Source organism: Sus scrofa, chromosome 6 (genome assembly GCF_054392235.1).
Source record: "Sus scrofa isolate SSC_HxYL_T2T_F1_AM1 chromosome 6, Sscrofa_HxYL_maternal_Yorkshire_Landrace_v2.0, whole genome shotgun sequence".
NCBI lineage: Eukaryota > Metazoa > Chordata > Mammalia > Artiodactyla > Suidae > Sus > Sus scrofa.
This window is the reverse complement of record NC_139388.1, coordinates 1206305-1232419: the sequence shown is the minus strand read 5'-3', so window position 1 is coordinate 1232419 and position 26115 is coordinate 1206305. Positions and strand designations below refer to the sequence as shown.

The 26115-nt window shown below is 61.4% G+C and overlaps 2 protein-coding genes and 1 non-coding gene across 3 annotated transcripts; all 3 read left to right on the top strand.

Annotated features, from left to right (window-relative positions):
• The first annotated feature begins 858 nt into the window (after nt 1-858).
• On the top strand, nt 859-3271 carry RPL13 (ribosomal protein L13). Its single transcript, NM_001243345.1, has 6 exons — nt 859-921; nt 1109-1229; nt 1325-1466; nt 1687-1860; nt 2338-2394; nt 2835-3271. Exons 2-6 carry the CDS (start codon nt 1126-1128, stop codon nt 2991-2993), a joined length of 636 nt encoding a protein of 211 aa, NP_001230274.1. The 5' UTR covers nt 859-921; nt 1109-1125; the 3' UTR covers nt 2994-3271.
• LOC146402131 (small nucleolar RNA MBII-202) lies at nt 1532-1612 on the top strand. The gene has a single exon (XR_014808747.1). It is a non-coding gene; the product is annotated as a small nucleolar RNA MBII-202 (small nucleolar RNA).
• Nucleotides 3272-7968: 4697 nt separating the features above from the next.
• On the top strand, nt 7969-20459 carry CPNE7 (copine 7). Its single transcript, XM_084959124.1, is given in 19 exon segments — nt 7969-8267; nt 9808-9862; nt 9865-9989; nt 12376-12447; nt 12642-12716; nt 13240-13320; nt 13685-13706; nt 13709-13773; nt 14093-14191; nt 14480-14564; nt 15309-15480; nt 15802-15856; nt 16298-16349; nt 16420-16742; nt 17867-17953; nt 18065-18172; nt 18444-18532; nt 19798-20010; nt 20088-20459. Coding segments are annotated over 19 exon segments (2247 nt in total). The 5' UTR covers nt 7969-8096; the 3' UTR covers nt 20386-20459.
• Nucleotides 20460-26115: the final 5656 nt, after the last annotated feature.

Sequence of the window (26115 nt, the reverse complement as noted above, 5' to 3'; positions counted from 1 at the left end):
TTTGTTTTGTCTTTTTAGGGCCGCACCTGCAGAGGTTTCCAGGCTAGGGGTGTAATCAGAGCTACAGCTGCCGGCCTGTGTCACAGCCACAGCAACACCAGATCCTTAACCCACTGAGTGAGGCCAGAGATGGAACCTGTATCCTCATGGATGCTAGTGAGGTTTGTTAACCTCTCAGCCACAAAGGGACCTCCGAACACTCACTGAAACACTCAAATTTGGTGTTCCATCTGCCTGCCGCTATTCAAACTCCTAACCATTAGCCCATATTTAGGGCATTGTTAGCATGCTAATTTTTGCGAAGTGTTATAGGAACGTGGTTTTTTTTATCACAACACTGTAAAAACACATTGCCATTATGAGGTTAACTTAAAAATTAAAGACTGGAGTTACCGCCATGGCTTAGGGAAAATGAATCCGACTAGGAACCATGAGGTTGCGGGTTTGATCCCTGGCCTCGCTCAGTGGGTTAAGGATCTGGAGTTGTGAGCTGTGGTGTAGGTCGCCGAGGACGCGGCTCCGATTCTACGGGGCTATGGCTGTGCTGTAGCCATGCAGCTGCAGCTCCGGTTGGACCCCTAGCAATTTTTACATGCCGCGGGTGCGGCCCTAAAAAGCAGAAGGAAAAAAAAGGAAAAGAAAAACAAGTTATTCGCTCGCTCGCTCGCTCGCTGCACCCCTGGACTTCCGGGTGCCTAAATCGCCGCGGGGGCACCGGGTCAGCCTCCGCTGCGCGTGCTGCCGAGAAAGCAAAGACGTCACTCCGCCGCGCCGGCCCTGACTGGCGAGCACGGACGTCACTCCGCGGCGCCGGCTCTGACTGGTCTCAATGGTCCGCTCTTCTGATTGGCTGGGCCCAGTACCATCCCAGGGTTCTCTGCGACTCCCCTTCCTTTTCCCTGCCGTGCGCCCGCCGAGGAGGTGAGTACGTTGGAGCCCAGCACCATCGCTATCCTCTTTCCCCAATCCGGCCCCATCCGGCCTCGTCCGCCGTCCCCGGGGCCCACCCGCCGCTGTCTCCGTCCGGCCGTGTCCCGGGCTCTGCGTCCACGCCGGCAGCCCGCCGCGCCCGGGCCCTAACCCGCTGCCTGCCCTCCCCGCGCCCCAGGCTCGTCGGCCGCAGCCATGGCGCCCAGCAGGAATGGCATGATCCTGAAGCCCCACTTCCACAAGGACTGGCAGCGGCGCGTGGCCACGTGGTTCAACCAGCCGGCGCGCAAGATCCGCAGGTGAGCAGCCGCGCCGGGCGAGCGCCCCCGGCCCGTCCCCACCCCGCGCGCGGAGGGCGGCCCCGGGTGACCGCCGCTCGTCGTCTTCTGCGCAGGCGCAAGGCTCGGCAGGCCAAGGCGCGCCGCATCGCCCCGCGCCCCGCGTCCGGCCCGCTGCGGCCGGTGGTGAGATGCCCCACGGTCCGGTACCACACGAAGGTGCGCGCCGGCAGAGGCTTCAGCCTGGAGGAGCTGAGGGTGAGTGAGTGGCCCCGGCCCGCGTCCTCAGCCCCGTCCCCGGTCCCTCGAGGCCCGCGGCCAAATGATGACATTCTCCGGAATCGCTGCATCGCTGTGATGAAAGCACATTTGAACCCTTTTCCATCTGACGGCCGGGCTCTCGCGCGGGGGGGCGGCGGCGGGGGCGCGACCGGCCGGCCCTCGGGCTCATCTGCGTGTGCCTCTGTCTCGGGGGCAGGTGGCCGGCATCCACAAGAAGGTGGCCCGGACCATTGGGATCTCGGTGGATCCCCGGCGGCGGAACAAGTGCACGGAGTCCCTGCAGGCTAATGTGCAGCGGCTCAAGGAGTACCGCTCCAAGCTCATCCTCTTCCCCAGGAAGCCCTCGGCCCCCAAGAAGGGCGACAGCTCTGTGAGTACCCTCTGCGCCCCGCTGGGTGAGGGGCGCGCACGTCCATCCCTGGTCCAGGGGGCTGAGGAGGGAGAGACGTTTGCCTGTAGCTTTTTATTTCTTAATCCGAGCTGCTGCAGGGTGCAGACAAAGAGTTGATAAGTAATGAAAAGAAAGTCTTTGCCAAACTGCAAACTCTTTGGAGCTGTTAAGAGTTCACTGAGGAACAGGACACGACAGGGATGCAGATGTTTAAAACCGGCCTGTGTTTGGCTCACTCGTGGGCACGTGTGAGGTGGAGCCAGGGTGGCTTTCTGAGAGTTGGGGGTGGTTTGCTCTACGTGCCTCCTTGTTTGCTTTGTCGCTTTCCTGTGTCTGCCATCAACTAGATGGAATAGGAACCCATTTGTGGGCACGGGCTGCAGCCCAAGGGTTGTAAACGTGGAGCCTTGGGGAGGTGAGCTGAGCCCGCTTGACTCCCTTCTTACTGACAAACAGGCTGAAGAGCTCAAGTTGGCCACCCAGCTGACAGGACCGGTCATGCCCATACGGAACGTAAGTGGGCGCCTTTGGAGGGCGGGGAGAGGGCAGTGGAGGGAGTCTGGGTAGCAGCTGGCACCCATGTTGAGATTTGCAGGTTTGTGAAAAGGAGTCTCCTTTTGCCATGGGGAGAGCCTCCTGTTTCTGACCAGGGGGGCACTTCGAGGAAGCTTTGGGGGCCTTTGTTTGTCACCCCCTCTGTTGGGTCCATTTTCTCTCTTCTACTGAGGAAGCCCAGGCCACAGGCAGCCTGGTGTTTGATGATCCTGTAATTGGACCAGCAGTGGGAGTTACTGTGGGCCTTGTCCAGGTTGTGTACAAGCACAGGCTCCCCGTCACAACTTGGGCAGTCTCTTAGGAGATTGGGGTTTAAATCGGGGGGTGATTTCTTGGGGGGCAGATCCTCTCCAGGGCCTCCAGGTTTGCTGAGGTTGTGAGCCTGGGCTCCCTTCCAGGTGTACAAGAGGGAAAAGGCCAGAGTCATCACGGACGAGGAGAAGAACTTCAAGGCCTTTGCCAGTCTCCGCATGGCCCGTGCCAACGCCCGGCTCTTTGGTATACGGGCAAAAAGGGCCAAGGAAGCTGCAGAACAGGATGTGGAGAAGAAAAAATAAAGTGCTGTTGGCATCTTGTGGTAAACCTACAGTGTCTGCGACCTTCGTGGTAGAAGAACCTGGGGAGCCTCCTTCCTATGGGATCCTGGGGCGGGTCCTTGTCCCTCAGAGCCTGCTGTGAGGGAGACAGCCTCGGGGCTGGAGTCTTGTGCTCAGCCAGCTTCCTGTCTGGACCTTCCAGCCTTGCGCGTCCTGCGCATTCCGCCTCAGGTGGCGCGAGGACTAGTACTTCACGTCTGAAACGAACACTTTATAAGATTTTGATTTGATTTCCATGCTCGCTTTGTGTACTTGGAAGTGTGTTCTGTACACGGGTCAGGTGGCTTGGGAAGGGCGTGTGAGGGAGGGAGGGAGCTGCCTCTGGCTGGCCTGGAGGCCCTTGTGCTTGGGGTCCTGACGTGCAGACGGCCCCAGGGCGGGCAGCTCTGCCCTTCTGCCTGAGCACTGGTGGTGGGGAGCCGAAAGGCTGGGGTGTCCACTGGGTCAGGAGTGTTTGGGTGGCATGTGCCTCTGGGTAGGTAACCTTGGGCTTGTGCAGAGCTGCAGTGCCTCTTTTTTTTTTTTTTTTTTTTTTTTGGAGGGAAGGTGTACATCTCTGATTTTAACTCAGACGTGTCACCACTTGATGAATTTTCTCTTTTCTTTTGGTTGCCTGTGGCATTTGGAGTTGTCAGGCCAAGGATTGGTTCCGAGCCACAGTTGCAGCAATGCTGAATTTCAGGATGAAAAAAATCTTAGGTTCCCTAGTTACTTTGTTAAAATGTTGGTAGTTGTGTTTTGTTTTTGTTTTTGTTTTTTTTAATGGAAATCAGTCCTAATTTTTAGTTGCTTCAAATTGTTGCGATTTACAGGGAAGACATAAAGATTTTAGGTTTTTCCCACGTAGTTCAAGCCGAGGAGAAGGCTAAGGCAACGTCTGTGTTAGAGGTCTCTCTTCCCACGCTTCAGGTTTATTTGCAGATGTATTTTTCTTGTACGGTTTCTGGATGTCAGAAAAAAATACAGTCTTTGTTTCAAAACAGGCCCAGAAGAGAAGAGGGATTGGCGAGAGGCCGTGGCCTCCCTTCTCCAGGTCCTGGAGGCCTCTGTCTTGAGAGTCCACACCAGACCCAGGGCGTTCCCAGGATGCCTGTTCCTTTCGGCTCAGTTAGTTCTCAGTTGCTTAGAACAAGACCAGAGGGTGCAGCGTGAGGTGATCCAGCTCTGGGGACAGGAGCTGATGATGGAGCAGGTGCCGGAGGGGCAGGGGAGGTAGAAAGTGCCGTGCAGGTGGCCATGGTTGAGAAAGGCAGCCAGCCGCTCAGGTATTTATTGAGCACCTCCTGTGTTTCAGGCACAGTCTCGTTTGCAGGGGCACAGCAGTGAACAGAACAAACTCTTCTTGCCTTTGCGGAGCTTTCTTTCTGCATGACCTCTGGCCTTCTCTGTAGCATGTTGGGCATGTGTCAGCTTTGGGATGCAGTGATGATGGCTGGCCACCTATCAGCAAGCTGCAATAGGACTGTGGTCCAGGCTTGATGAAAGGTCTTAAGTCCAGGAAAAGGGGGCTGGCCTTTCAGTCTTCTCGACCTAACCTGGGAAAGGCCCAGAGCTTCCTTGGCTTTGGGATGGGGGTGGGGCAAAACTGGGTCATTGTTGAAAACAACAGGCAATGGGGCTGTCACCACTGCAAGGCCTTGCCAAGAATGTTATCAATAGCCTCCAGGTGCCCATCAGCTGGAGATGCCAGGCACACAGACTCTGCTCCTGCCTGCTGCTTGGCCTTTGGCTCTGCTTTTATGTCCTTGTCTGAGGCTCTCCCTTAAACATCTTCTGAACCCAGCAACTTGCCTCTGCTTGAATAGCACAACAGTGGAGGTAGGCAGGCTACCATCCTGGGCTCCAGAGTCTGGACAGGTGCCCAAGGCAGGCCCCTGTGCAGGACAGCCAGCCCTGGATGGTGTCCTGTGTTCCAGTTGGCCCTGGGCAGGTGTTCTGATCTCTTCATCGTATAGAGGCTGCAGAAACTGAGCTACGAGTCCAGGGGTCAGGCGGCCCTGCCTACCCCCGGTACACAGGTGTGCCTTGTCGGGAGAGGCTAGTGCAGCAATGCCGTGGGGACAGGGGCCTGGAGAGGCTCAGGAAGGCGAGAGTTGGTTCTGGGTGGGGTGTGGGATCTAGGTGGAGTCCCTTTGCTGTGTGACTTTACCCAGGCTGTCACCCTCTCTGAGCCTTAGTCTCCTCACTGCCAAGATGGTTGTCAGGGACAGTGGGTGCTCAGGCTGGCTGGTTTTTTGCAGGGTAGGCAGCAGGCACCTGGGGCAAGAAAGGGTGGCACCAAGCGGGGGGACACTCCTCGGAGGGAAGGGTCCTATCACCATCCAGAGAAAAAAACGAGCTGGAGAAAGGTCACCCAGTCTGTCCCTCGTGGCCTGTGTCTGCATGTGTGCGTCTTTATGTGCTCAGGCATGTCTTTCCACGTGCATTTGATGTGTGTGTGTGGTGAGTATGTGTGGCTTGCACCACTGCCCTGGGGATGGCAGGCCCAAGTGTTGACAACCAGGGTGTCCCACTCGGCTTACCTGGTTCATGGCTGAAGTCAGGTCCTGCAGGAACAGTCTGATTTTCGGATTAGTTGCGGGTGTTCTGAGATGAAATAACATCTCTTCCGGAGAAAGGGAAGCACAGGCGGAGAGCAGGTTGTGAAAAGGAGCACCCAGGCACGCTCCCTTGGAATTTCTGGGAGCCCTGCCGTCAACCCCCCTCCTCAGCAGCTCCTGGGCTGTGGGGCTGCAAGCACAGCATGAGGTGCGAGGGTGTGCCGGGGCCCTCCCCACCTTTGCCCCCAGCACCCAGGCCTCGCCTCAGCTCCCTTCCCATCTCCACTTTCCAGGTGAGACTCGGTCCGTGCCCCGCTGTTTGTCTTTTTAGGGCCACACCTGCGGTATATGGGGAAGTGGCCAGGCCAGGGGGCGAATTGGAGCTGCAGCTGTGCCTGTGCCACAGCAGCATGGGTCCTCACCCCACTAAGCAGGGCCAGGCATCGAGCCTGTGTCCTCATGGATCCAAGTTGGGTTCATTACCACTGCGCCACGATGGGAACTTGCCAGGCCACACTTTTGATCTTGTAGTGGGCGGCGGAGTTGCCGGGAACTCAGAGCAGGACCATTGAGCGAGGCTTTGAAGGATGAGTAGGAGTTGGCTGTGTGTGAGGGGCAAGGATGCCTCATTGTTCTAAAATTTGGTGATGTGGAAGCACCGAGAGGCAGCCGTGATTGTACCAGCTGGCCCCTCGGGCCCCCCTCTGAGCGCCTGGCCAGAGCACCTCCCAAGGCCCTGACACAGTCACATTGGGGGTTAAGGTTTCAACAGGAGTTTGGGGCAGGGGCACCGACGTTCTCTACAGCATGAGATGAGGCCCTGCGGCCCCACGGGCTCTGTGCCTGCTGTGTGCCAGGTGCGCTCCTAGGGCAGGACTCTGGTCTGCAGCCTGAGGAGCCACGTGCAGTTTCAGGCAACTTAAGACATGGACACAGGGATGTGTGGGGGCGGGCCGGAAGGAGAAATTCAAAATGGTAAGTGTTCTGTGTCTGGGTGCTGCAACTGGGTTTTTCTTATCTTCATTTTCCGATTTTTCAACAAGGAACATGTGTTGTTATTTCCTGCGTTTGGCAGCCTGAGCTCCCACCCCCCACCTTCCGGGTCCCTCCCCTATGCCAGGGTCCTCCGTGCGCTGGGGGACGAGGGAGGGAGGATCCGTTCAGGTCTCGAGTGCAGCGCCTCGAGCTCCGAAGCCTCTTGTCTCCCTCTGCGAAAGTGAGCATGTGCAGTGGAACGCTGTGGGGAGCTGGCCGCCCTTGATGCCCCATCTGTCAAATGGGGCTGTCTGGGTTCGTGGTCACCATCGCAGCAGACCCCAAAGAGCTGTCCTGGGTGCAGGTGGGGCTGGGGGCCGGCCCTTCTGTCTCCTTTTCTGAAGCTGTGTGGGTCTGGCTGCCTTCCAAGAGGGTGACACGGAGCTTTGGTGAGGCGGCAGAAGGCGCATCAGATTGACCTGCAAACAAGACACTTGGTTCTTGCTTTTCAGGCGCACCCAAGGGGTGATCCCACCTGCCCAGTGCCAGGGAAACTGTCCCCTGAGTCCTGCCTCATCTGAGGCTGGGGTGCCACCTCCCACCTCCCCCAAACCCGGCCGTGTCTTTGTCCTGTTGGTGTGCTCCCAGACCCCAGGGTCCTCTTCAGAGGCCTGGTGGCAAAGACCCAGCCCCGAGGAGCTGGAGCTCAGTGCCTGGTGCGCACGAGACCTGGTCTCTGCTCCCTGGTCCTCGGGCCCCCTTCACCTTAAATCTCCCTGTTCCCTCCCACCACGGCTTTTGGCCAGGTGTGGGCCATATTTTTAGGCAGGAATACGGGCTGGGAAGGGGTTTCTGCCCCTTCCACATGGCTTCTGAGCCAGGGTCAGGGGGTCCAGGGTGCGGCTGAAGCTCAGAGTGCAGTAGGGTCAGGCCTGTTCTGATCTGGCTGCGGGAGCAGGTGTGGGAGGCCCCAGACCCTTGCTGCCCACAGTCCAGGCAACCCCCAGGACAGTACTAGAGGTTCCAGACAGGCAGTACCCAACTTATCTCCAGCCCCAGCCCAGCCAGGTGCCTGCATACAGAAGGCACCTACTACGTGCTTGTTGAATGAGATAGTGCCTGGAGATGGGGTCAGGGAGCCCCGGTAGAGGCGCCGATTTGCTGCTCCAACCCGGACCTAGGCTCAGGGCAGCTGGGGGCCAACCCCCCGGGCAGATCCCAAGGCGCTGGGGCGGGGGGGGGGGGGGGGCGTTGCTCAGTCAGGGAGGGTGCACCCGGCTAGGACCCCAAAGCCAGGCAACCCTGGGGCTAGGGACGAAGGGGGGCTGAGGCCTCTGTGTGGGGCCCGCTCCTGCCCAACCCCACCCCTCCGTGGCCCCTTCCTCAGTCCCACCTGCCCTGCTACGTGTGCCCAGCTCGGTAGGTGTGCAGGGAGGGGAGCGCAGCCACACCTGGGCCGGCCATCATCTCCCCGTGCATCCGCCGCGCTGATTCTGGTCTGGGATCCCGTGGTGCGCCCAGCCGGTCCCAGAGCGCTGGCGCCGGGAGCATGGGCGCCAGTGGGAAGCTCGGGGCAGTGGCGGCGGCCCCCAGGGTGGTGCCCTGCGCCTCAAAGGTGGAGCTGCAGCTCAGCCGCCAGCACCTGCTGGACCGCGACCCACTCACCAAGTCCGACCCCAGCGTGGTGCTGCTGCTGCAGGCCCAGAGCCAGTGGGTGCAGGTAGGGGCAGGGCTGAGCGCAGGGCAAGGGTGGGGTTTCCAGGTTCAGAGATGTGTGCGCAGGAGCTGTGGGGCTGGGCTTCTGTGGGGAGAGGGAGTGCTGGGGCAGGCGGCTCCAGGCCCTGGCTGGAGGGCACTGCAGGGGGCTTGCCTAAGGGACACAGAGGGGACTGGGGAGCAGGGGCTTGGACTGGGGCCAGGGTCACCCTCCGGCTTGTGGGGCAACCAGGAGTGGCACTCCTCTGCCAGGTCCTCACTGACGAGGCAGAGGCTCCAGACCACGGGTCCCCAGAGCGGGCAGTGCAGCAGCAGTCCACAGGGTAGAGGGATGCAGCTGGCTTGGCAGGGGTGCTCTGGGAGCCCCAAGCCTCTCCCACCTGCAGGGCTCCTGGCCTGTCACCTCCCTCCTCCTGTTCCTGCAGACCCTATCTTGGTCCGAGCCACCCCAGCATGGCCTGGCTAGAGTGGCACGTGTGGCTGTGGTTGGTCAGCTGGGGCCCGGTTCACAAGCCTTGGGCACCTGGCTCTGGGTGCACAGCTCACGACGCCACCTTTCTCCCCTGGAAACCTCTGTCCCGGGTAGTGGCCTCCCGGAGGGCTGGTCGAGGCGACAGGCAGGGCGCTCTGCCAGGCACAGGGCTTTTCCCGTCTCCATCTCATGTGAGATGCGCAGCCTCACCTCGAGAAATCCGGGCGAGATCAGGAGAGGTTGAGGGTTGAAGCCCCGGTGAGCTGGGGAGCAGGACCTTGGACCAGAGTCTGCCCCAGCCTCCAGCACTGTCCCTGCCACCCCATAGCCCTCGGTGGCACTGTGGGGTGGTGGTAGGACCTGGGCTGGGGGTGATGTTGGGGACACCACATCCAGGGCAGAGCTGCTGAGGGGTGAGGAGTATGGGAGGCTGCCCAGAGCCAGCTCCCCGACCTGCTCTGCTCGCCCCGTTGTGACCTTGTTATCTCTGGACCACCAGCCTCCTGGGGCTGAGCAAACTCCAGTCCTGACCTTGGGGACAAAGGATGCTAAGAGGGGCGCAACCCCCCATTAGCGGTTGAGACTTGGCTTGAGTGCTCCCTGGGGCATATGTCCCTTAGGGGTACACAGACACCCCCTGTCAAGGATGTGGGAGTTCGTGGGACCCTGGAGAAGCCCACCTCCAAGCCCAGATTGTGCTTTGAGCGGTGAAGGGGCCCCAAGTTGGAGGAGAGAGCTGGATCTTGGGGTTATCTCTGCTGCCACCCCTCCCCCAGCCTCCCTGCCCAGCCGGCTGCTGCTGGCCCGGATCTCTGCTCTGGTTAGCCCTGTCCAGCCTGCCAGCTGCCTGTCCCTTCTTGGGTGCCCTTGGACACCCCCTGGCCCCTGAGCTTCCTCATCCATGATGCGGGGATGGAGCAGGCCTGGCGGACGGCCGCACTCTGCAGTGGGCCAGGGAGGGAGGGCCTGGGTTCCAAAGAGAGACCCCCCCCCGCCAGGGGTGGTGGGTGGGGGCGGGGTCTTCCTCCAGGACCACAGCGGGCAGAGGGCTGGGAGAGGGCACCCCTCGCAGGTGGACAGAACCGAGGTGGTCCGGAGCAGCCTGCACCCCGTATCCGCCAAGGCCTTCCGCTCCACTACTACTTCGAGGAGGCGCAGAGGCTGCGCTTTGAGGTCTGTGACACCCATGGGCCCGGCAGCCTCAGCTGCCAAGCCAGTGACTTCCTGGGGGCCATGGAGTGCACCTTGGGGCAGGTGGGCCCCGCCCCTTGGGAGGGAGGAGGGTGGAGGGGCTCCCGGTTGGTCCCGAGGGCAGCGGTGGGTGGCATGGGGCAGCTTGATTACACCGACCTTGTGGCCCAGGGACCACAGGGGTCCCTCTCGTGAGCACCCCAGCTCTGCCTGTCTCCAAGCTCCTCTTGGAAAACGTCTGTTTTCCAAAAAAACTCTAATTTTTGGTGTTTCCCTAGTGGCTCAGTGGTTAATGAATGCGACTAGGACCCATGAGGTGCGGGTTCGATTCCTGGCCTTGCTCAGTGGGTTAAGGACCCAGCGTTGCCGCGAGCTGTGGTGCAGGTTGCAGATGCGGCTCAGATCCCACATTGCTGTGTCTCTGGCGTAATTTTTAACTGGGTGATTCGTTGGGCCAAAATTCAGAAAGTGTAACAGTCGCGCCTCAGACCCTCTCCCTCCTGCCCCGTGCAGGTTCCTTAGCTCCCTCTGCAGAGATTTCTTCTTACAAGAGCCAAGGGACGTGGAATTTTTCTCCGTGTATATTTTAAAACACAAATGAGTTCCCGCCATGGTGCAGTGGGTTAAGGGCCCAGTGTGGCCGCAGCTGTGGTTCAGATTTCATCCCTGGCCTGAGAACTTTTATGCCATGGGGTGGCCATGAAACACACACACGCACACACGACACACACTGCCCTGCAGTGCGCTTTTTCACTCCCGTGACATTAGGGAGCCTTCCCCTTGTCACACCCCATGGCAGTGACCTGTGTCTTTCGGGGGCGGAGGGGTCATTCCTGTCGGCTCTTCCGTTACCACTGTAACAAGAGCCCCAGTTGTCAGCACTGTCAGACTGCTTAGCGCCAGGCCCTGTGCTGGTGCCCCACGTGTGGCACGTTAGTTGCCGTGAGCGCCACGGGGGCACTTTTCAGCTGGCCTGTGACTCACACGCAGTGGCTGTGTCACCCTTGATGAGCTGAGACAGCTGTAGACACCTGACCGTCATCCAGATCACAAAGGACATTTTCATCGTCTGGCAGGTCCCCGTGCTCCTCTCAAGTCCTGCCCCCCGCCCCCCGTCTCGCCTGTTCTAGAATTTCATGTCGGGGGATCATACAGGGTGTTCTCATTTGAGTCCAACGTCTTTGACGTAACGCGTGGCCTGTATGACGCATGCACATCGCCTGCCACGCCCGCCGTCGGGTGAGAGGACCGAGATTTAGGGCACAGCCCAGCGGGAAATAGCAGCGCGGGCTTCCCCCCGCTCTCGTGCGCGTGGAAGAGGAGGACACCCACAGGGACACACGTGTGGTGCAGACCCATGGACATGTGTACAGAGCCACGCGCGGGCACACCTAGAAAGACCCCTCTGTGGTCATCCTGACCAACTCACCAGGTCTGCAGGGCCGTGAGGGGCATCAGAGTCGATGCCCAAAGGGGTGGATGCCTGGCTTCGGATCTCAGAGGTGCGACCTTAAGCAAGTCCCTGACCTCTGCTTCCTCTTTGGGAATCAGGGACCTTGACAACACGGGCCACCTCAGTGTGAGCTGGGGGCTGGCAGGATGCACTGCTATCAAAGCAGCGAGCCCACTGGCCCTAATAGCAGAGCCCGGAAGGGATCCTTGGAACGGGGGAGCCAGGGGCCTGGCACAGGCCGCCCTGGCCTCCTCCCCCGCCCTGAATCGGTTTCTCTTGGGCACAGGACACCCCTGTGTGCTAGGGGCTGCCAGCCAGGCAGGCTCAGACCTGGGTCCCCTCCCACTTGTCTCAGCTCTCAGCCTGAGGGCCACGAGGGGCAGAATTGCCATCCCTGAGGACTCTGTGTCTGCCAGCCAGGAGAGGGGGTGTCCCCGCAAGGGGGCCCTGGTCTCCCAGCGGTGAAGGTGCTCAGCCTCTGTCTCGCAAACTGACCAGCCTGAGAGCTGACCACTGGGGCCACGCCACACCCCTGTGTCAGCTCGGCTCCAGGGGTCCTGGTGGGAGGAGGGGAGGCCTGGGCCGAGACCCCAGGGAAGGAGCAGCACCGGTGTCCTGCTCCCTGGGCAGGTTAGAGGCCTGGACAGGGCGGTGAGGGGGGCTGCACTGCCTGGGGGCCCGGTGCATGGAGGGCCTGGCACAGGCCAGCCCCCTGGCTGAGAGGCTCCCGGCCCATGTGTCCGCATGGGCACTGGTTCAGCCGCGGGTCCCGTGCAGCGTGACCCTGGGCAGTGAGAGGGCTGAGGAGAGGGTGCAGTGAGGTGAGGGCGGCTGGCAAAGCGAGAGAGGTCCTTGCCAGGCCCTGGGTTGTAGATCTGAGGAGCCAGGCCCTTGCAGTGAATGGAGGCAAAGCAGAGGAGACGGGAGACGGGGCGGGCGGGGCTAGGGTCCCCAGGGGAGTAGGAACGGACCCCTCCCCGATCCTCTGACATCCAGATGGTGGCCCAGAAGGTGACCCAGGCACTGCTGCTGAAGTTTGGCGGGAACGCTGGCAAGTCCCCCATCACGGTGAGGCCCCGCCTGCCACCAGCCCCGCACCCCTTTCTTGCTCTGCCCTGGGCCGGGGACCAGGCCCAGGCTGCTGGGGCCTCCACACCCCTCCCCCAGGCCCAGTTGCATGTGGGGGTCAGCAGCCTGGACCCTGAGGGCCCGCGCGGGGCAGGGCCCCTCCTGCGCACCCTGGAGCCAGTACCCCCCGCCAGGTGACAGCTGAGGACGTCTCTGGGAACACTGGCTGCATGGAGCTCTCCTTCCGGGCCAGGGAGCTGGATGACGAGGTGCGAGGCGTGCACTGGGGCACCGCTCCCCCCGTGAGGACATGGGGACGAGCTGATTGTGTCCACGCAGAGTGAGAGCACTGAGCCTCAGGCAGGGCTGTGCCCCTGTCAGGGTCCTGTTTTTGCCACTGCTGTCACTCTGCTGTGCCCTTCCAGCTGCGTCTCATTTCGTCCTCGCAGCCCCCTGTGACACGGGCATACATGGTCTGTTTAGTGGTGGGGCCACGTGCTCAGCGAGGTCTCCAGACAGTGGAGGCACTGAATCTGGACTCGGTTCTGGTCCTGTCGGATGCTCACGTGGGGGCAGCAGCGGTCTGTGCAGGGCGTCCTGCTGCCTCCCCTGGATGGAGACGGAATGAGAGTAGTGGCCAGGAGAGGGGGAAACAGTGGGAGCCGGAGGCTGAGGCTGGGAGCTAGAGTGAGGGTGCTGGGGACCCAGGGAAGCTCCAGAGGGAGGCGAGGCCAGTGGCAGAGCCTGGACCGGGCCTTGCCAAGCACACCCCATGCTGTGCCTTTTCTGAAGGACCTCTTCAGCAAGTCGGACCCCTTCCTGGAGCTGTACCGGATCAACGACCAGAGCGAGCAACCGGTGTGCAGGACAGAGGTGAGGGGTCCCCGCCCAGCCCCTGGGGTGTGTAAAAGGACGAGGGACCGAACGAACCACCGCGGATCCTCCCGCCGGCCGAAGTGGTCTGGACCCCCAGGAACACCCTCCCCGCTTTGAACACGCAGCAGCCCGCCCCTGAAACGAGTTTTCGGTTATAGCAGCGGGAAAGCCTGTCCCTTTGAGAGAAATCAGCTTGAGTGAAAAAAAGCTATTTAAGGAAAAAGACGTCCAGGGGTCCAGGAATATGGGGGAAGTTATGAAGGTGGCTCAGGAAGAAACGAGCGTCGGCGACGCAGCTCTGGGCTCCCCTCATCCTGCCTGCAGCCTGGGGCGGGCCCCCAGCCCCCGCCGCTCCCCGCAGGTGGTGAAGAACGACCTGAGCCCACCTGGCGGCCTTTCAAGGCGTCTCTGAGCAGCCTGTGCCGCGGTGACGAGTCTCGGCCTCTGGAGGTGGGCGGGGCCGGGTGTTTGGGGCGGGGCCTGGGCTGGGGCGGGGCCGGAGCTGACGGGCGGGGCGGGGCCTGGGCGGGGGCGGGGGCGGGGCCTGGGCTGGGGCGGGGCCGGAGCTGACGGGCGGGGCGGGGCGGGGCCGGAGGGCGGGGGGGTGGGCAGGCGCTGCGGACCAGGCCAGTCCCAGGGGACCACACCTTGGCTGTGAAACGGGGTGTGTGTGGAGGGCTGGTGGGGAGGGGGCAGCCTGCGGGCGGGGACGTGGAGACGCGCAGGCTGGGGGCGGCGCAGGCGGGCTGAGGGGTCCTGGGCTCGCCAGGGCCTCGTCTGGGGTTATGACTCCCGCGGGAAGCACGACTGCTTCGGAGAGTTCTCCACCGCCTTCGAGGAGATGCAGAAAGCCTTTGGGGAGAACCAGGTGAGCGGGCCCTCCCTGCCCTGCCTGTGGGCGAGCCGGAAGCGCTGGCCCTGGGCTGGGCTGTCCCAGAAGCTGTGATGGCTTTAGAGAGAAGACCGGTGACGACGGCGGAGAATGATACCCGCTGGCCCAGCAGGGGGCTGGGGTCGGGACCCCAGGCCTGTGTGGAAGCTGGAGAAACGCCCTCCAGGGCGAGGGATTTCAGGCTCCCCCCCGGCCCCAAGGGTGGGTGTTGGGCGGTGGCGCTCGGGATGGGGGTCTCTGCCTGTCCCTGTCCCCCCGGCCCAGTGGGACTGTGTGAACCCCAAGTACAAGCAGAAGAGGCGCAGTTACACGAACTCGGGCGTGGCCTTGCTGGCCGACCCGAAGGTGAGCCCCGCCCCGCCCCGCCCCCCGCAGGCCCTGCCCACACGCAGAGTGGGCGGGGCTTCCGCCCAAGCTCAGCAGAGAAGAGCAGGGCAGGGGGTGGCGAGCCCCTCCCTGAGGCCCCCCATTGGCAGATGGACCCTCAAGGGCTCCCATCCCGGAGGTCTGGGGGTCCGCGAGCGTGGAGGTGGGAGGGACGGAGGGGAGGGGGAGACAGGCGAGAACAGCTGCGGGATGGGCGTTCCGGCCACCTGAGCGCCTGAGAGGAGGGGACTGAGGCTGCCCTGGAGGAGGGCAGGTCCCAGGGGCCCCTCCCCACCCAGGTGGTCACTCGGAGCCTGGTTCCGTCCAGTGAGGCCCTTCCCTGTGGCCTCCACACTCCTCACTTGACAGAACAGCCTGAGGGAGGTGACCCGACAGGGGCACACAGGGACCTCAGCTCAGGGCTTGCTCCCCCCAGGCCCTGCCCGGGGAGGGTGGCAGCTGAGACGATGTGCCTGGCCCTTGGCCCCTCCCTCACCCAGCCGGGTCCCCGCCCCTGGCTAGGGAAGGGAGGCGCGGAGATGATGGTGCTGGCCACAGGGGCCTCGGCAGCTCTGGGGCTGGCACACATCTGTCTTCCTCTGATCCCTCCCGCTCGACGCCAGGGCCTTGGGCTCACACCCCCATCTCCTGGCAGCACTGGGGACCACTCTGGGGTGGGTCCGCCTGGCCAGATGGCCCCCAAGCCCTGGTTTCCCTTACCTGTCAGACCGAGGGTGCGGGTGGGGAGGGACCCCAGCTCGTCACTCTGGGGCCTCTGCAGGTGGCCGTTGACTTCACCCTCGGAACAGCTGCTCCCTTCACTATATCAACTCCTTCCAGCCCAGCGAGTACCTGCAGGCCCTGGTGGCCGTGGGCGAGATCTGCCAGGACTATGACAGGTGCGCTGGCCTCCCCACCCCGGGCGCACCCCCGCTGTCCCCCTCACCTTCACACAGACCCGGGCTTCCGAGTCCCACTGCACAGACCAGTAAACTGGGGCTGTCGGGGCCAAGCTCCCACACCGGTGGCTCTGCCCCTTGTCTGCGCGCATGCTGGGCAGCTCCTTTGTGGCTTTTTGCCTCAGTTTCCCCCATGTGGCTCAGGGTGGGGCCTGGCCCCCCCAAAAGGGTCAGCCTGGTCTCCTGGTTCTGTTGATGTCTCCCCCCCACCCCATCCCCAGGAGACCAGGGCCCTGGGTGATGGGGCCACCTCTCTTTCAGCGACAAGAGGCTCTCTGCTTTGGGGTTTGGAGCCCAGATCCCTCCCAAGGATGAGGTAGGAGGCCTGGGTCCCGGGACCCGCTGGTTGCTGCCTCCCCCCTCCCCTGGGAGCCAGCTACCGTGTGATGGGCAGTAGACAGGGTTCAGGGACCAGCCTCTGGCCAGAGGTCTGACCTTTGACCTCCCAGCACCAGCCCAGTGATCCTAGGGCTGAAGATAAGCCCTGTGGCCCTGTCCGGAGAAGGGGGACATTAGTCCAGAATCCTCCAGTGAGAAGGGATTTTAGCTGGCTTAAGCAGGAACTTGGTGGGGTTTATCAGCTAATGAAACTCAGAAGCTTCAGGTCTGGCTGGATCCAGGGCTGGAGCGATGCCCTAGCACTAGTCTGTCTGTCCACCCTCTGTCCCCAGTGACTCCCGCCCATGGGAGCTCCAAACCTGCTTCCCCCAGTGGGTCAGGATCGACTGGCTGACCGGTCCTTTCTGTGCCCGCCCAGGTGTCCCATGACTTTGCCATCAATTTCAACCTGGAGGACGGTGAGTGTGAAGGTAGGAGCTCCAGGTGCCTGGGCTGGGGGTGGGGTGGCAGCGAGGCCGGCTCATGCCCTTCCCCCCGCAGGCATCCAGGGCATGGTGGAGGCGTCCCAGAACTGCCTGCCCAGGGTCCAGCTGTATGGCCACCACGTGGCTCCCATCATCTCCAAGGTGGCCTGCACGGCTGCAGCTGAGGAACGCAGCGGAGAGGCTCCTGTAGGTGGTGGGCGGGCACTGCGGGGACCGCGTGCCTTAGAAGGTGTGCCTGCTGCTGGGGAGGTGGGACCGGATGGGGGTTTGCAGAGGTTGACAGAGCAGCCCGCAGGAGGCCCTGAGGCAGGGAGCGAGAGGCAGCTGGGTGGCAGTGGGGCTGAGAGACCAGGAGGCCCCAGAGCCAGTGGGGTAAGGTGAATTCTTGCCCTGGAGGCTGACTTGCCGAGCCCGCAGGCAGCCCGATGCTTATGGTTCTCTTGGTCCAATTGTGTATACGTCGTTATTTTTTTTTTTTTTTGTCTTTTTTTTGTTGTTGTTGTTGCTATTTCTTTGGGCCGCTCCCACAGCATATGGAGGTACCCAGGCTAGGGGTTGAATCGGAGCTGTAGCCACCGGCCTACGCCAGAGCCACAGCAACGCAGGATGCGAGCTGCGGCTGCAACCTACACCACAGCTCACGGCAACGCCGGATCGTTAACCCACTGAGCAAGGGCAGGGACCGAACCCGCAACCTCATGGTTCCTAGTCGGATTCGTTAACCACTGCGCCACGACGGGAACTCCCATACGTCGTTATTTTGTTTGCATGTGCTCTTGTTTGGTTTTTTTGCTTTTTGAGGGTTGCACCCAAAGCATATGGAGGTTCCCAGGCTAGGGGTTGAATCAGAGCTACACCTGCTGGCCTACACCACAGCCACAGCAACGCCAGATCCTTAACCCACCGAGCAAGAGCAGGGATCTTGCTCAACCTCACGGTTCCTAACTGGATTCGTTTCCGCTGCACCATGACAAGAACTCCTGTTTGCATGTGTGTGTTTTTTTGTTTTTGTTTTTGTCTTTTTTAGGGCCACATCTGCGGCATGTGGAGGTTCCCAGGCTAGGGGTCTACTCGGAGCTACAGCTGCCGGCCTACACCAGAGCCACAGCAACGTGGGATCCGAGCCATGTCTGCCACCTACACCACAGCTCACAACAATGGGGGATCCTTAACGTACTGAGTGAGGCCAGGGATCGAACCTGCAACCTCGTGGTTCCTAGTTGGATTCGTTTCCGCTGCGCCATGATGGGAACTCCTGCGTGTGTTTTTAATTTGCACAAATAATACTGAGCTAAAGGCTGCATTCTACTCCAGTTTTCATCCTGTTTTGTAGATCTGCCCCTGCTACTGTGGGCATGGCTTCTCTGTTGCTTTCTTTCAAATTTTTTTTTGAACAAAACCCTGAAAGAATGGAGGGAGAGCCGGCAGCTTTGGCGCCCTTCCCCGGGACCTCTCCTGTCCCTGCGTGTTCCTCTTTCCTCCTTCCCGCCGTGCGAGAGCAGGCTGACCGCCCCGGAGTCCTCCGGGTCCACCTGCTCATCTCCAGCCAGGACCCTGTGCGCGGCCGCAGTTCGGCTCTCAGGCCCACAGTGAGGGCGGTTCCCTCCTCCCACCTCGCCCCCGCGTCTCTCTGTCCCCATCCCAGGCCCCGCAGACCCATGTCCCATGTCCGGGGCCCCTGACCGGATCGTTCCTCTCAGCCCTGCTCTGTCCTCGGGCCGCCCGTCACCCGAGCCGTGCTCACCGCTGTTGCCCCTTCACCCCGTCCCACCTCGATGCTGCGGTTCCTGAATGGCACCCTGGCACACGTACCAGTTTCGAGTGACTGGATTTAGATCCAGTGCCTTATAGAACATCCTGCGTCTGCCTTCGCCGCCCCAGCGGTGGTTCCACTGCACTAGGATTTGTGGCGCAGGAAAGGGTCACGTTCGGCCATGTCCCCATGTTATGCTGGAGCAAGTCTCCGACACAGAATTTCATTTGTAAACATTAGCATAAACCCTGAAAGAGAGAAAATGGAGGCCAATGCCTTTGTCACACCTGAAACCCAGTGACAGTTCCCCGGTGTGAGATGTCCAGCCGCCTCGTCCACCAGCGACGGCTTTTCCAGGAGGAGAAGGGTTAAAGGTCAAGGACTTCGACCTGGCGGTGGGTGTGTCCTTCCTGCTGTGAGACCCCCGGCTCCTGTGGTCCCCTGCGTATGTCCACGAGCGCCCCCTGGAGGCTGCTGACCTTGCCCTTGGGGGCCCGCCCCTCCTGGCTCCTGCGAGGGTCAGAGTCTGCGGGGTGCTTGGGGTGCTCAGGTCTGGCTCCGGCCTTGCTGGGGCTCAGACCCTTCCTCCCCGAGCAAGGTGGATGCGGGGAGACGCTGGGCGTGTGTCCTGGGCCCCCTTCCCGGTGCCTCCCCCCCGACGTTTGCACCACCCACCTCCTCCTGGGGTGGCCCTGCCCCTCTGCTGAGGCCTCGTGGCGCCCTGACTGCGGTGGCCCTGAGCTGGCTGCGGTGTGTCCCGCTGGCCGGCACAGGGTTGTGAGATCTTGACGGGGGCGGGGGAGGGCGTGGGTTCTCCTGAAGAGGGGCCCTCACGCGGGACCTGAACAGGAGGCTGTGCACCCCATGATCTGGGGCTCAGAGCGGGGAGCCCCTGGCGTGGTGTCTTTTTTCTTAGGAGGCGCTGCAGTGCTGGTGCCCTTGGCCAGCGGCTGGACCTCCTGGTGGACCGCCCGGCCTTCCAGGGCTGGGGCTCCCTGAGGTTCTTTCCTCTCTTGGGGGCTCCCTCTAGATTTTTAGTAGCGGCCCCGGAGTGGTTCGTTTTGTTTTGTTTTTGCTTTTTGAGGGCTGCCCCCGCGGCATAAGGAGATTCCCAGGCTAGGAATCAGATTGGAGCTACAGCTACTGCCACAGCAACACCAGATCCGAGCCGCATCTGCAACCTACACCACAGCTCATGGCAACGCCGGATCCTTAACCCACTGAGCGAGACCAGGGATCGAACCCGCGACCTCGCGGATCCTGGTCGGACTCGTTCCTGCTGCGCAACGACAGGAGTTTCGGTTTTGTTTTTTTTGACCCTGGAAATGGGCTGTTAATAGAAACGGGTCCCAGGCTTCTTCTGCAGATGCCCGGGCACCTGGCCAGGCAGGGCCAGCATGGGCCCTCTCTACACTCTGTGGGAGCCTGGTCGGCCCTGGCTGCCCCACCTCGCTCTCTTCATCTGGGCGTGTCCGCCCGGGTCAGAGGGAGCATGTGCTCATGGTTTGTTAGGATCGTGTGTGTGTGTGTGTGTGTGTGTGTGTGTGTGTGTCTTACGCTTCTGCAAAGAAGCTTTTAGAAAAGCCTGGAGACCACGGTCACCCCCTGCCCCCGGCCCACGTGAGGGGACAGAGCCGGTGGCAGACCTGGGGTCTGGGGGGAGCCGCAGCTGCCCTGAAGGGTCCTCACGGCCCTCCCCTGTCCCCTGCGATGCCACCTCCTGCTCATCCTGAGCAACGAGGCGGCCGCGCAGGAGGCCGTCGTGCGCACCGCGCACCCGCCTGTGTCCCTCCTCGCCATGGGTGTGGGCAATGCGGATGTCGCTGACAAGCAGGTCCTGGACAGCGACAACGGCGCCCTGCGCTCCCCTTGCTCTGAGACATCGAGCCGTTGGTGCCCTTCCGGGAGCTCAAGAGCATGAGCGCCCCGCAGGCAGCTCCCCGGTGGCTTTCAAACATCCTGTGACGCAGTGAGAAATGCCCATCACGGGACACACTCACGCCCTCCCCTCTGTGCCCGGAGCAGGGGCCCGCCCGCAGTGCCAGCTGCAGGCTGGCTGCCCCAGACACGGTGTTGTTGATGGGGAGGCGGCAGTGGGCACTGGCGGCTCTAGGGATGGAAGCTGGGGTGTGCGCAGGTCAGGACGGAGGCTGGAAGCATCCCCCCTTCACCCGCCAGGTCTCCCCGACGGTGCTGGCCAAGAGCGTGCTGGCCGAGGTGCCCGGGCAGCTGGTTGAGTATTGCAGCCCCAAGGAGCTGCCTCCATGAGACCTCAGCGCCCACCGTGAGGCCAGGACTGTGTCCCCGTCTGCCTCCAGAGGCCTCCCTCCCCCAGCCCAGGCCCACCCCTGTCTCCTCTGACCCTGCAGCCCAGTGCTGAAGGCTGAGCCTCTGGGCTGGGTACGCCCAACCCTGCCCAGCCAGGCGGGCATGAGCGGTCCTGGAAGATGCCCGCTCTGCTCTGACCCTCCCGGGGGAAGAGGCAGCAGGCAGTGCGCTGTCTCTGAGAAGACCCAGCCTCCCAGACCCCTGGCCCTACAGCCAGAGCCAGATTCCTCCTTGTCCCAGCTGCCCCCGCAGTCTCTCTGCTCTCTCTGTGTCTGTGGGTCTGTAAGGGGCGGGCAACTTAGGATAATAACGGGCTTATCCTGTTTGGTGCTTTACCTGCCCTCCCCAGCAGAGGCCTGCACCCCCTGGAGGCGGCGCTGCCCCTGTTCCCGCAGCCCCCCGACTGGAGCAGGAAGCCTCTGTCAGGCTCCCCAAGTCCTTCCTGCCTTGAGCCAAGGGCCGTCAGGGAAGAAGGGGCCGGGAGGGTGGTGCTTGACCTCAGGAAGGTCAGACGGTGCCTGGGCTGCCCTGCCCCACAGCCGCCCTCAGCCTCTGCAGAGCTGAGCCCAGGTCTGGGGCTGCCATGCACTCACTTTACCGGGATCCACTGGTGCTTTGTGCTGTGCGCTCTGTCGGGGAGGCGGGGGACCCCCGGCCAGAGCCTCCCCGCCCCACCCCCACCGTGATTGCCCCTGAATGACGCTGTCTGGAAAAACGGTATTCGGACCCTGAGTCCAGGGCCCCCTCCCCTCCCTCCGTAGCCGCACCCTTCCGACCACCCATCCATGCTGGGGCCTATTTTTAGCTCCTGATGCATCTCCCATCAAGCGGGGGAGATGGGCATCAGAAGGGCTGATGCTGGTCTCTGTGGGGACACAGGACAGTAGAGACGCAACCCCTCCGTCCACGTCTGGGGGCACAGCAGGGGCACAGGGTGGGGGGTGGCGTCGTGGGTCCCAGGGGGAAGGCCGAGTGTCGGCCACAGCCCAGCCCCTGTGTCCTGTGAGACTGGACAAGGCCGGACACTTGCTGGGTGTCCTCGGGGGGAAAGCCCGCAGGGTCTGGTCAGCTGAGCCTCTGGGGAGGCAGAAGGCCCAGAACAGTCAGCCAAGAGGAGTGGGGGTCGGGGCAGGGCCCTGGGGCAGCTGCAGGGCCCAGGACAGGGCCTCAGAGGGAGGAGCCCCAGCCTCTTTCCTCTCCGTCATCCAGTCACCTCTGACAACAGGAGGTCGCGGGCAGCGGGCATGCAGCCCTCAGAAGGTGCCCTCCTGGGCCCAGAGCCGGTGGGATGGGAGAACCACAGGCGGCCAGCAGGCAGGCTGGGCATGTGCAGGTGTGTGGGGGCCCCTAGGGGAGGTGGGTCCGGAAGACACCAGCCAGCTCAGCTGCAGGGAGGTGGTGATTTGGCAGCTGGCACCTAGCAACACTCAGAACAATTAGGTGACTTGCCCGGAGTGGCACAGCTGGCCAGCAGCAGGAACAGGACCTCCAGAGCTGTGCGATTCCTGAGTGTACAGTTTTGAGTCCGATATCCCCCATCGAGGGCTCTGGGACCCGGGAGGGTGCCCAGGGCATCACGCCCAGGACAGGGCGGTCAGAACCTTGGCAGTGGGTGTGGAGACATGCAGACGAGACGGGCCCACCCGGCGCCCTGCCTGGGCCAGGAGCCTCACTCTTGCTCAGGAGAGCAGCTCACGTGGGTCCCCAGCAGGCAGACCTCGAAGGGGTGCCATGGCCTGGGACACCAGGGAGGCATCTGGGAGTAATTGCTCTTCGGCCTCCAGCTCTCGGCTGGGAGCAGCCCCTCCTCAGAGGGTGGGTTTGGTGTTTGCAGAAGTGTGCAACGTCTTAGACTTCAGAACCTCTGTGTAGCTTTATTTATTTTTTTATTTTGTATTTTTTTCCTTTTTTTAGGGCCACACCCGCAGCATATGGAAGTTCCCAGGCTAGGGGGTCCAATCAGAGCTACAGCGGCCGGCCAACACCACAGCCACAGCAACACCAGATCCTTAACCCACGGCGCCAGACCAGTGATTGAACCTGCATCCTCACTGTTACTAGTCAGGTTCATTTCTGCTGTGCTACAGCGGGAACTCTCCCTATGTTGCTTTTTATTTTATTTTATTTTTATTTTTATTTTTATTTTTTTGTCTTTTTTTTTTTTTTTTTTGCTATTTCTTGGGCCGCCCGTGTGGCATATGGAGGTTCCCAGGCTAGGGGTTGAATCGGAGCTGTAGCCGCCAGCCTACGCCAGAGCCACAGCAACACAGGATCCGAGCCGCGTCTGCAACCTACACCACAGCTCACGGCAGCGCCGGATCGTTAACCCACTGAGCAAGGGCAGGGACCGAACCCGCAACCTCATGGTTCCTAGTCGGATTCGTTAACCACTGTGCCACGAAGGGAACTCCCCTATGTTGCTTTTTAAATATCTCTGCTACTTGTAGTCCAAAGTAAAACAACCTGGAAATCACTCAGCACTCGCGTCAAGTAGGTTTCTGGAAAACAACTGCCCTTAGTAATGGCAGATGTTGCTCTTGTGGGGAAAACCTCAGAAGGGGCGGCTGGCTCAGCCTTGGTGAGCTGGGAAGGGCTCTCTGAGGACCCAGCATGTATGTGGAGACCTGATAAAGAGGAGTCAAGCAAGCCGCTTCCAGGATAGAGTGACCTCTTAGAGCCACTCGGTGTATCCTCCTGTTTGAGACCATCAGACGCTCCCTATCAGCCTCTCAATTCCATCTGACTCCTTAGCTTGGTGGTCAGGGCCTGCCTCGGGCAGACCACAGGGATACCTTCAGATATGGTGTGCTCCAGCAGCTTATCCATGTCTTCTTCTGATTCCAGGTCTCTGGCCTCATTGTTGAAATAAAACTTTTTTCTTCTTACAAAAGTGACTTGCGTTCATTGCAGGAAAATTAGAGGGAGTTCTTGCTGTGGTACAGTGGGTTAAGAATCTGACTGCAGGAATTCCTGTCGTGGCGCAGTGGTTAACGAATCCGACTAGGAACCATGAGGTTGCGGGTTCGGTCCCTCCCTGGCCTTGCTCAGTGGGTTAAGGATCCGGCGCTGCCGTGAGCTGTGGTGTAGGTTGCAGACGCGGCTCGGATCCCGCGTTGCTGTGGCTCTGGCGTAGGCCGGTGGCTCCAGCTCCGATTCGACCCCTAGCCTGGGAACCTCCATATGCCGCGGGAGCGGCCCAAGAAATAGCAAAAAAAAAAAAAGACAAAAAAAAAAAAAAAAGAATCTGACTGCAGTGGCTTGGGTCCCTGTGGAGGCGCAGATTTGATCCCTGGCCCAGTGCAGTGGATTAAAGGATTTGGTTTTGCCCCTGCTGCGGGGTAGCTCGTACTTGTGAGTCACATTCTGCCCCTGGTCCGGGAACTTCCATAGGCTGTGGGTACAGCTCTAAAATAGAAAAAAAAAATTAGAAGATTTAAATAAGCAGAAACAAAAAGTCAGCAGCTTGTCCACCCCTTGTGGCAGCCGTGTGAGAACCTTGCCCTACCCCTGCACAGCCCCCTGTGAATATTCACGTGCCTGTTGTGCAGGAGACAGGGGTGTCGCTGGGGCGGGTGTCATGCCAAGAATGCGTGGCCACCGCCCTTCACAGCTGCTGGTCCCCCTGATGCCCTCCACAGCCCTGGGAGGTCCGTGACCCCCATGCCTGGAGGTCAGTCACCTGCCCTGGAGCTGAGTGAGAGGCCAAGTGTGGGGAGCTCCCCGGCAAGAAGGTAAGGAGAGGGCAGGAGGCCTGGGGTCCCTCCCCGCTAGCGGGGTCTCTTTCGGCATCATTTGGATGCCCCCGAATGTCCCTCGCACAGGCTTCCCCGCCCTGCCGTTCCCGTGCCAGTGGCTCTGATCCGGCCGAGCCTGGCTTCTGCTTCCCTGGCCGCCAACTGCTTTGAGCGCAGCAGCAGGTGGGCGCTGAGCGGCTGAACATCAGATGGGAGGGGAGACACACAGCCGGCAGGAGGCTGGCAGCATCCTCGCCTGGTGACCTGGCAGCACCGGTGGTCCCCCGCCACGCCGGGATCAGGAAGCACTGCCACCCGTTTTGCTTCAAGGGAAGAGACAGGCGCCGGCAGACCCTCTGCCCGGCTGCACAACCTCAGGGCCTCCGATGTGAGCGGACACCCTGGCCCAGCCTCGGCTCTCCCTCGAGAGCTGGCAGGTTCACCTTCACCTTTAGAGTGGGTGCAGCCACTGGGTGACAGAGCTCTTCTCTGAGACCCACCCCTTCCCGCCAGCAGGGGCACCGGCGTGTCTCAGGACAGCCAGTGACAGGGGACATGGAGGGCCTGGGACGTGAGCCGGTGCTCAGCATCCCTGCTCACGGGAGCAATACCAGCCAGGGCCTCGGGGAGCCCCCAGCCCAGCCTGACCTCCGCCAACGTCAGGAGAAGCATCCAGGACCTAGATCAGGGCTGGGGCTGCACCTTTCAGAGTGGCCCCGGGCCCGCAGCTGGGGACCAAGCATATACGTCGCCCAACACCTGCACACAGATGTGCAGAAAGTGGGGGCCACGGAGAGGCCGTTAGAGCGAAGGCCTCTGGCTGAGCAGGAAGAGCGGGAAGGGGGCAGGCGGGAGGGGGCCCGGGCTGGGAAGACGGTGGCCTCGCCCTGAAGAAGCATCTTCCCCAGGCGGAACTCAGACTCCGTCTCCACTTGGAGCAAGGGGGGGACGCCTCCCATTTCCCAGCAGGCTCCGGGGGGGGGGGGGCGATCTCTTCCTTCCCCCACCGCTCACACCACGGCCCAGTCAGGGCTCCTCTGAGCTCAATGCAGGTGTGTCCGCCGCGCTCGCTCCTGGGGAGACAGACAGGCCCCGAAACACGACCAAAGCTTGCAGGCCGTCTCGCTCTAGGGACGTCCCTGTAACAGACGCGAAGCCTCTTTACTCCCCAGGCCGCACGGCTGGGCTGCAGACCCAGAGCCTGAAGGCAACGTCGCTGCCGTGTCCTGTCCTGCAGAAAAGATGCTGAGCCCTGGGTTCAGCAATGCAAGGTAGCATCTCCAGGGTGGTGGGGAGGAGGGGGAACCCAGCCGCCTGGGGTTTGCTGCATCAGATGCGTTTCAAGTTTTCTAAAAGATTTGTCATTTAAACAGGATCCCATAAACGTGCTTTGTTTTAATAAACGATTTTCTTACACCAGATGTGCAGAGTCCGCAGTCCTGGCAGAGCAGCCCTCTGGTCCACGTCACTCCTGGGACCTGTCAGATGCCCAGTACAGGCCCCCAGAACTGCACAAAAGGCCAGACGTCGGGATGTTAGCTTCCACTAGAGGGCGCCCCAAACCCAGACGCCCAGAACCTGGTTCTGAGCTGGAAGGGTCTCGTGTAAGTTTTTTTTTTTTTTGTCTTTTTTGCTATTTCTTGGGCCGCTCCCGCGGCATATGGAGGTTCCCAGGCTAGGGGTCGAATCGGAGCTGTAGCCACCAGCCTATGTCAGAGCCACAGCAACGCGGGATCCGAGCCGCGTCTGCAACCTACACCACAGCTTACGGCAACGCCGGATCGTTAACCCACTGAGCAAGGGCAGGGACCGAACCCGCAACCTCATGGTTCCTAGTCGGATTCATTAACCACTGCGCCACGACGGGAACTCCTCGTGTAAGTTTTTGATGTGATGGTTTGATATATGTGTAGAGGAGTTCCCATCGTGGCTCAGT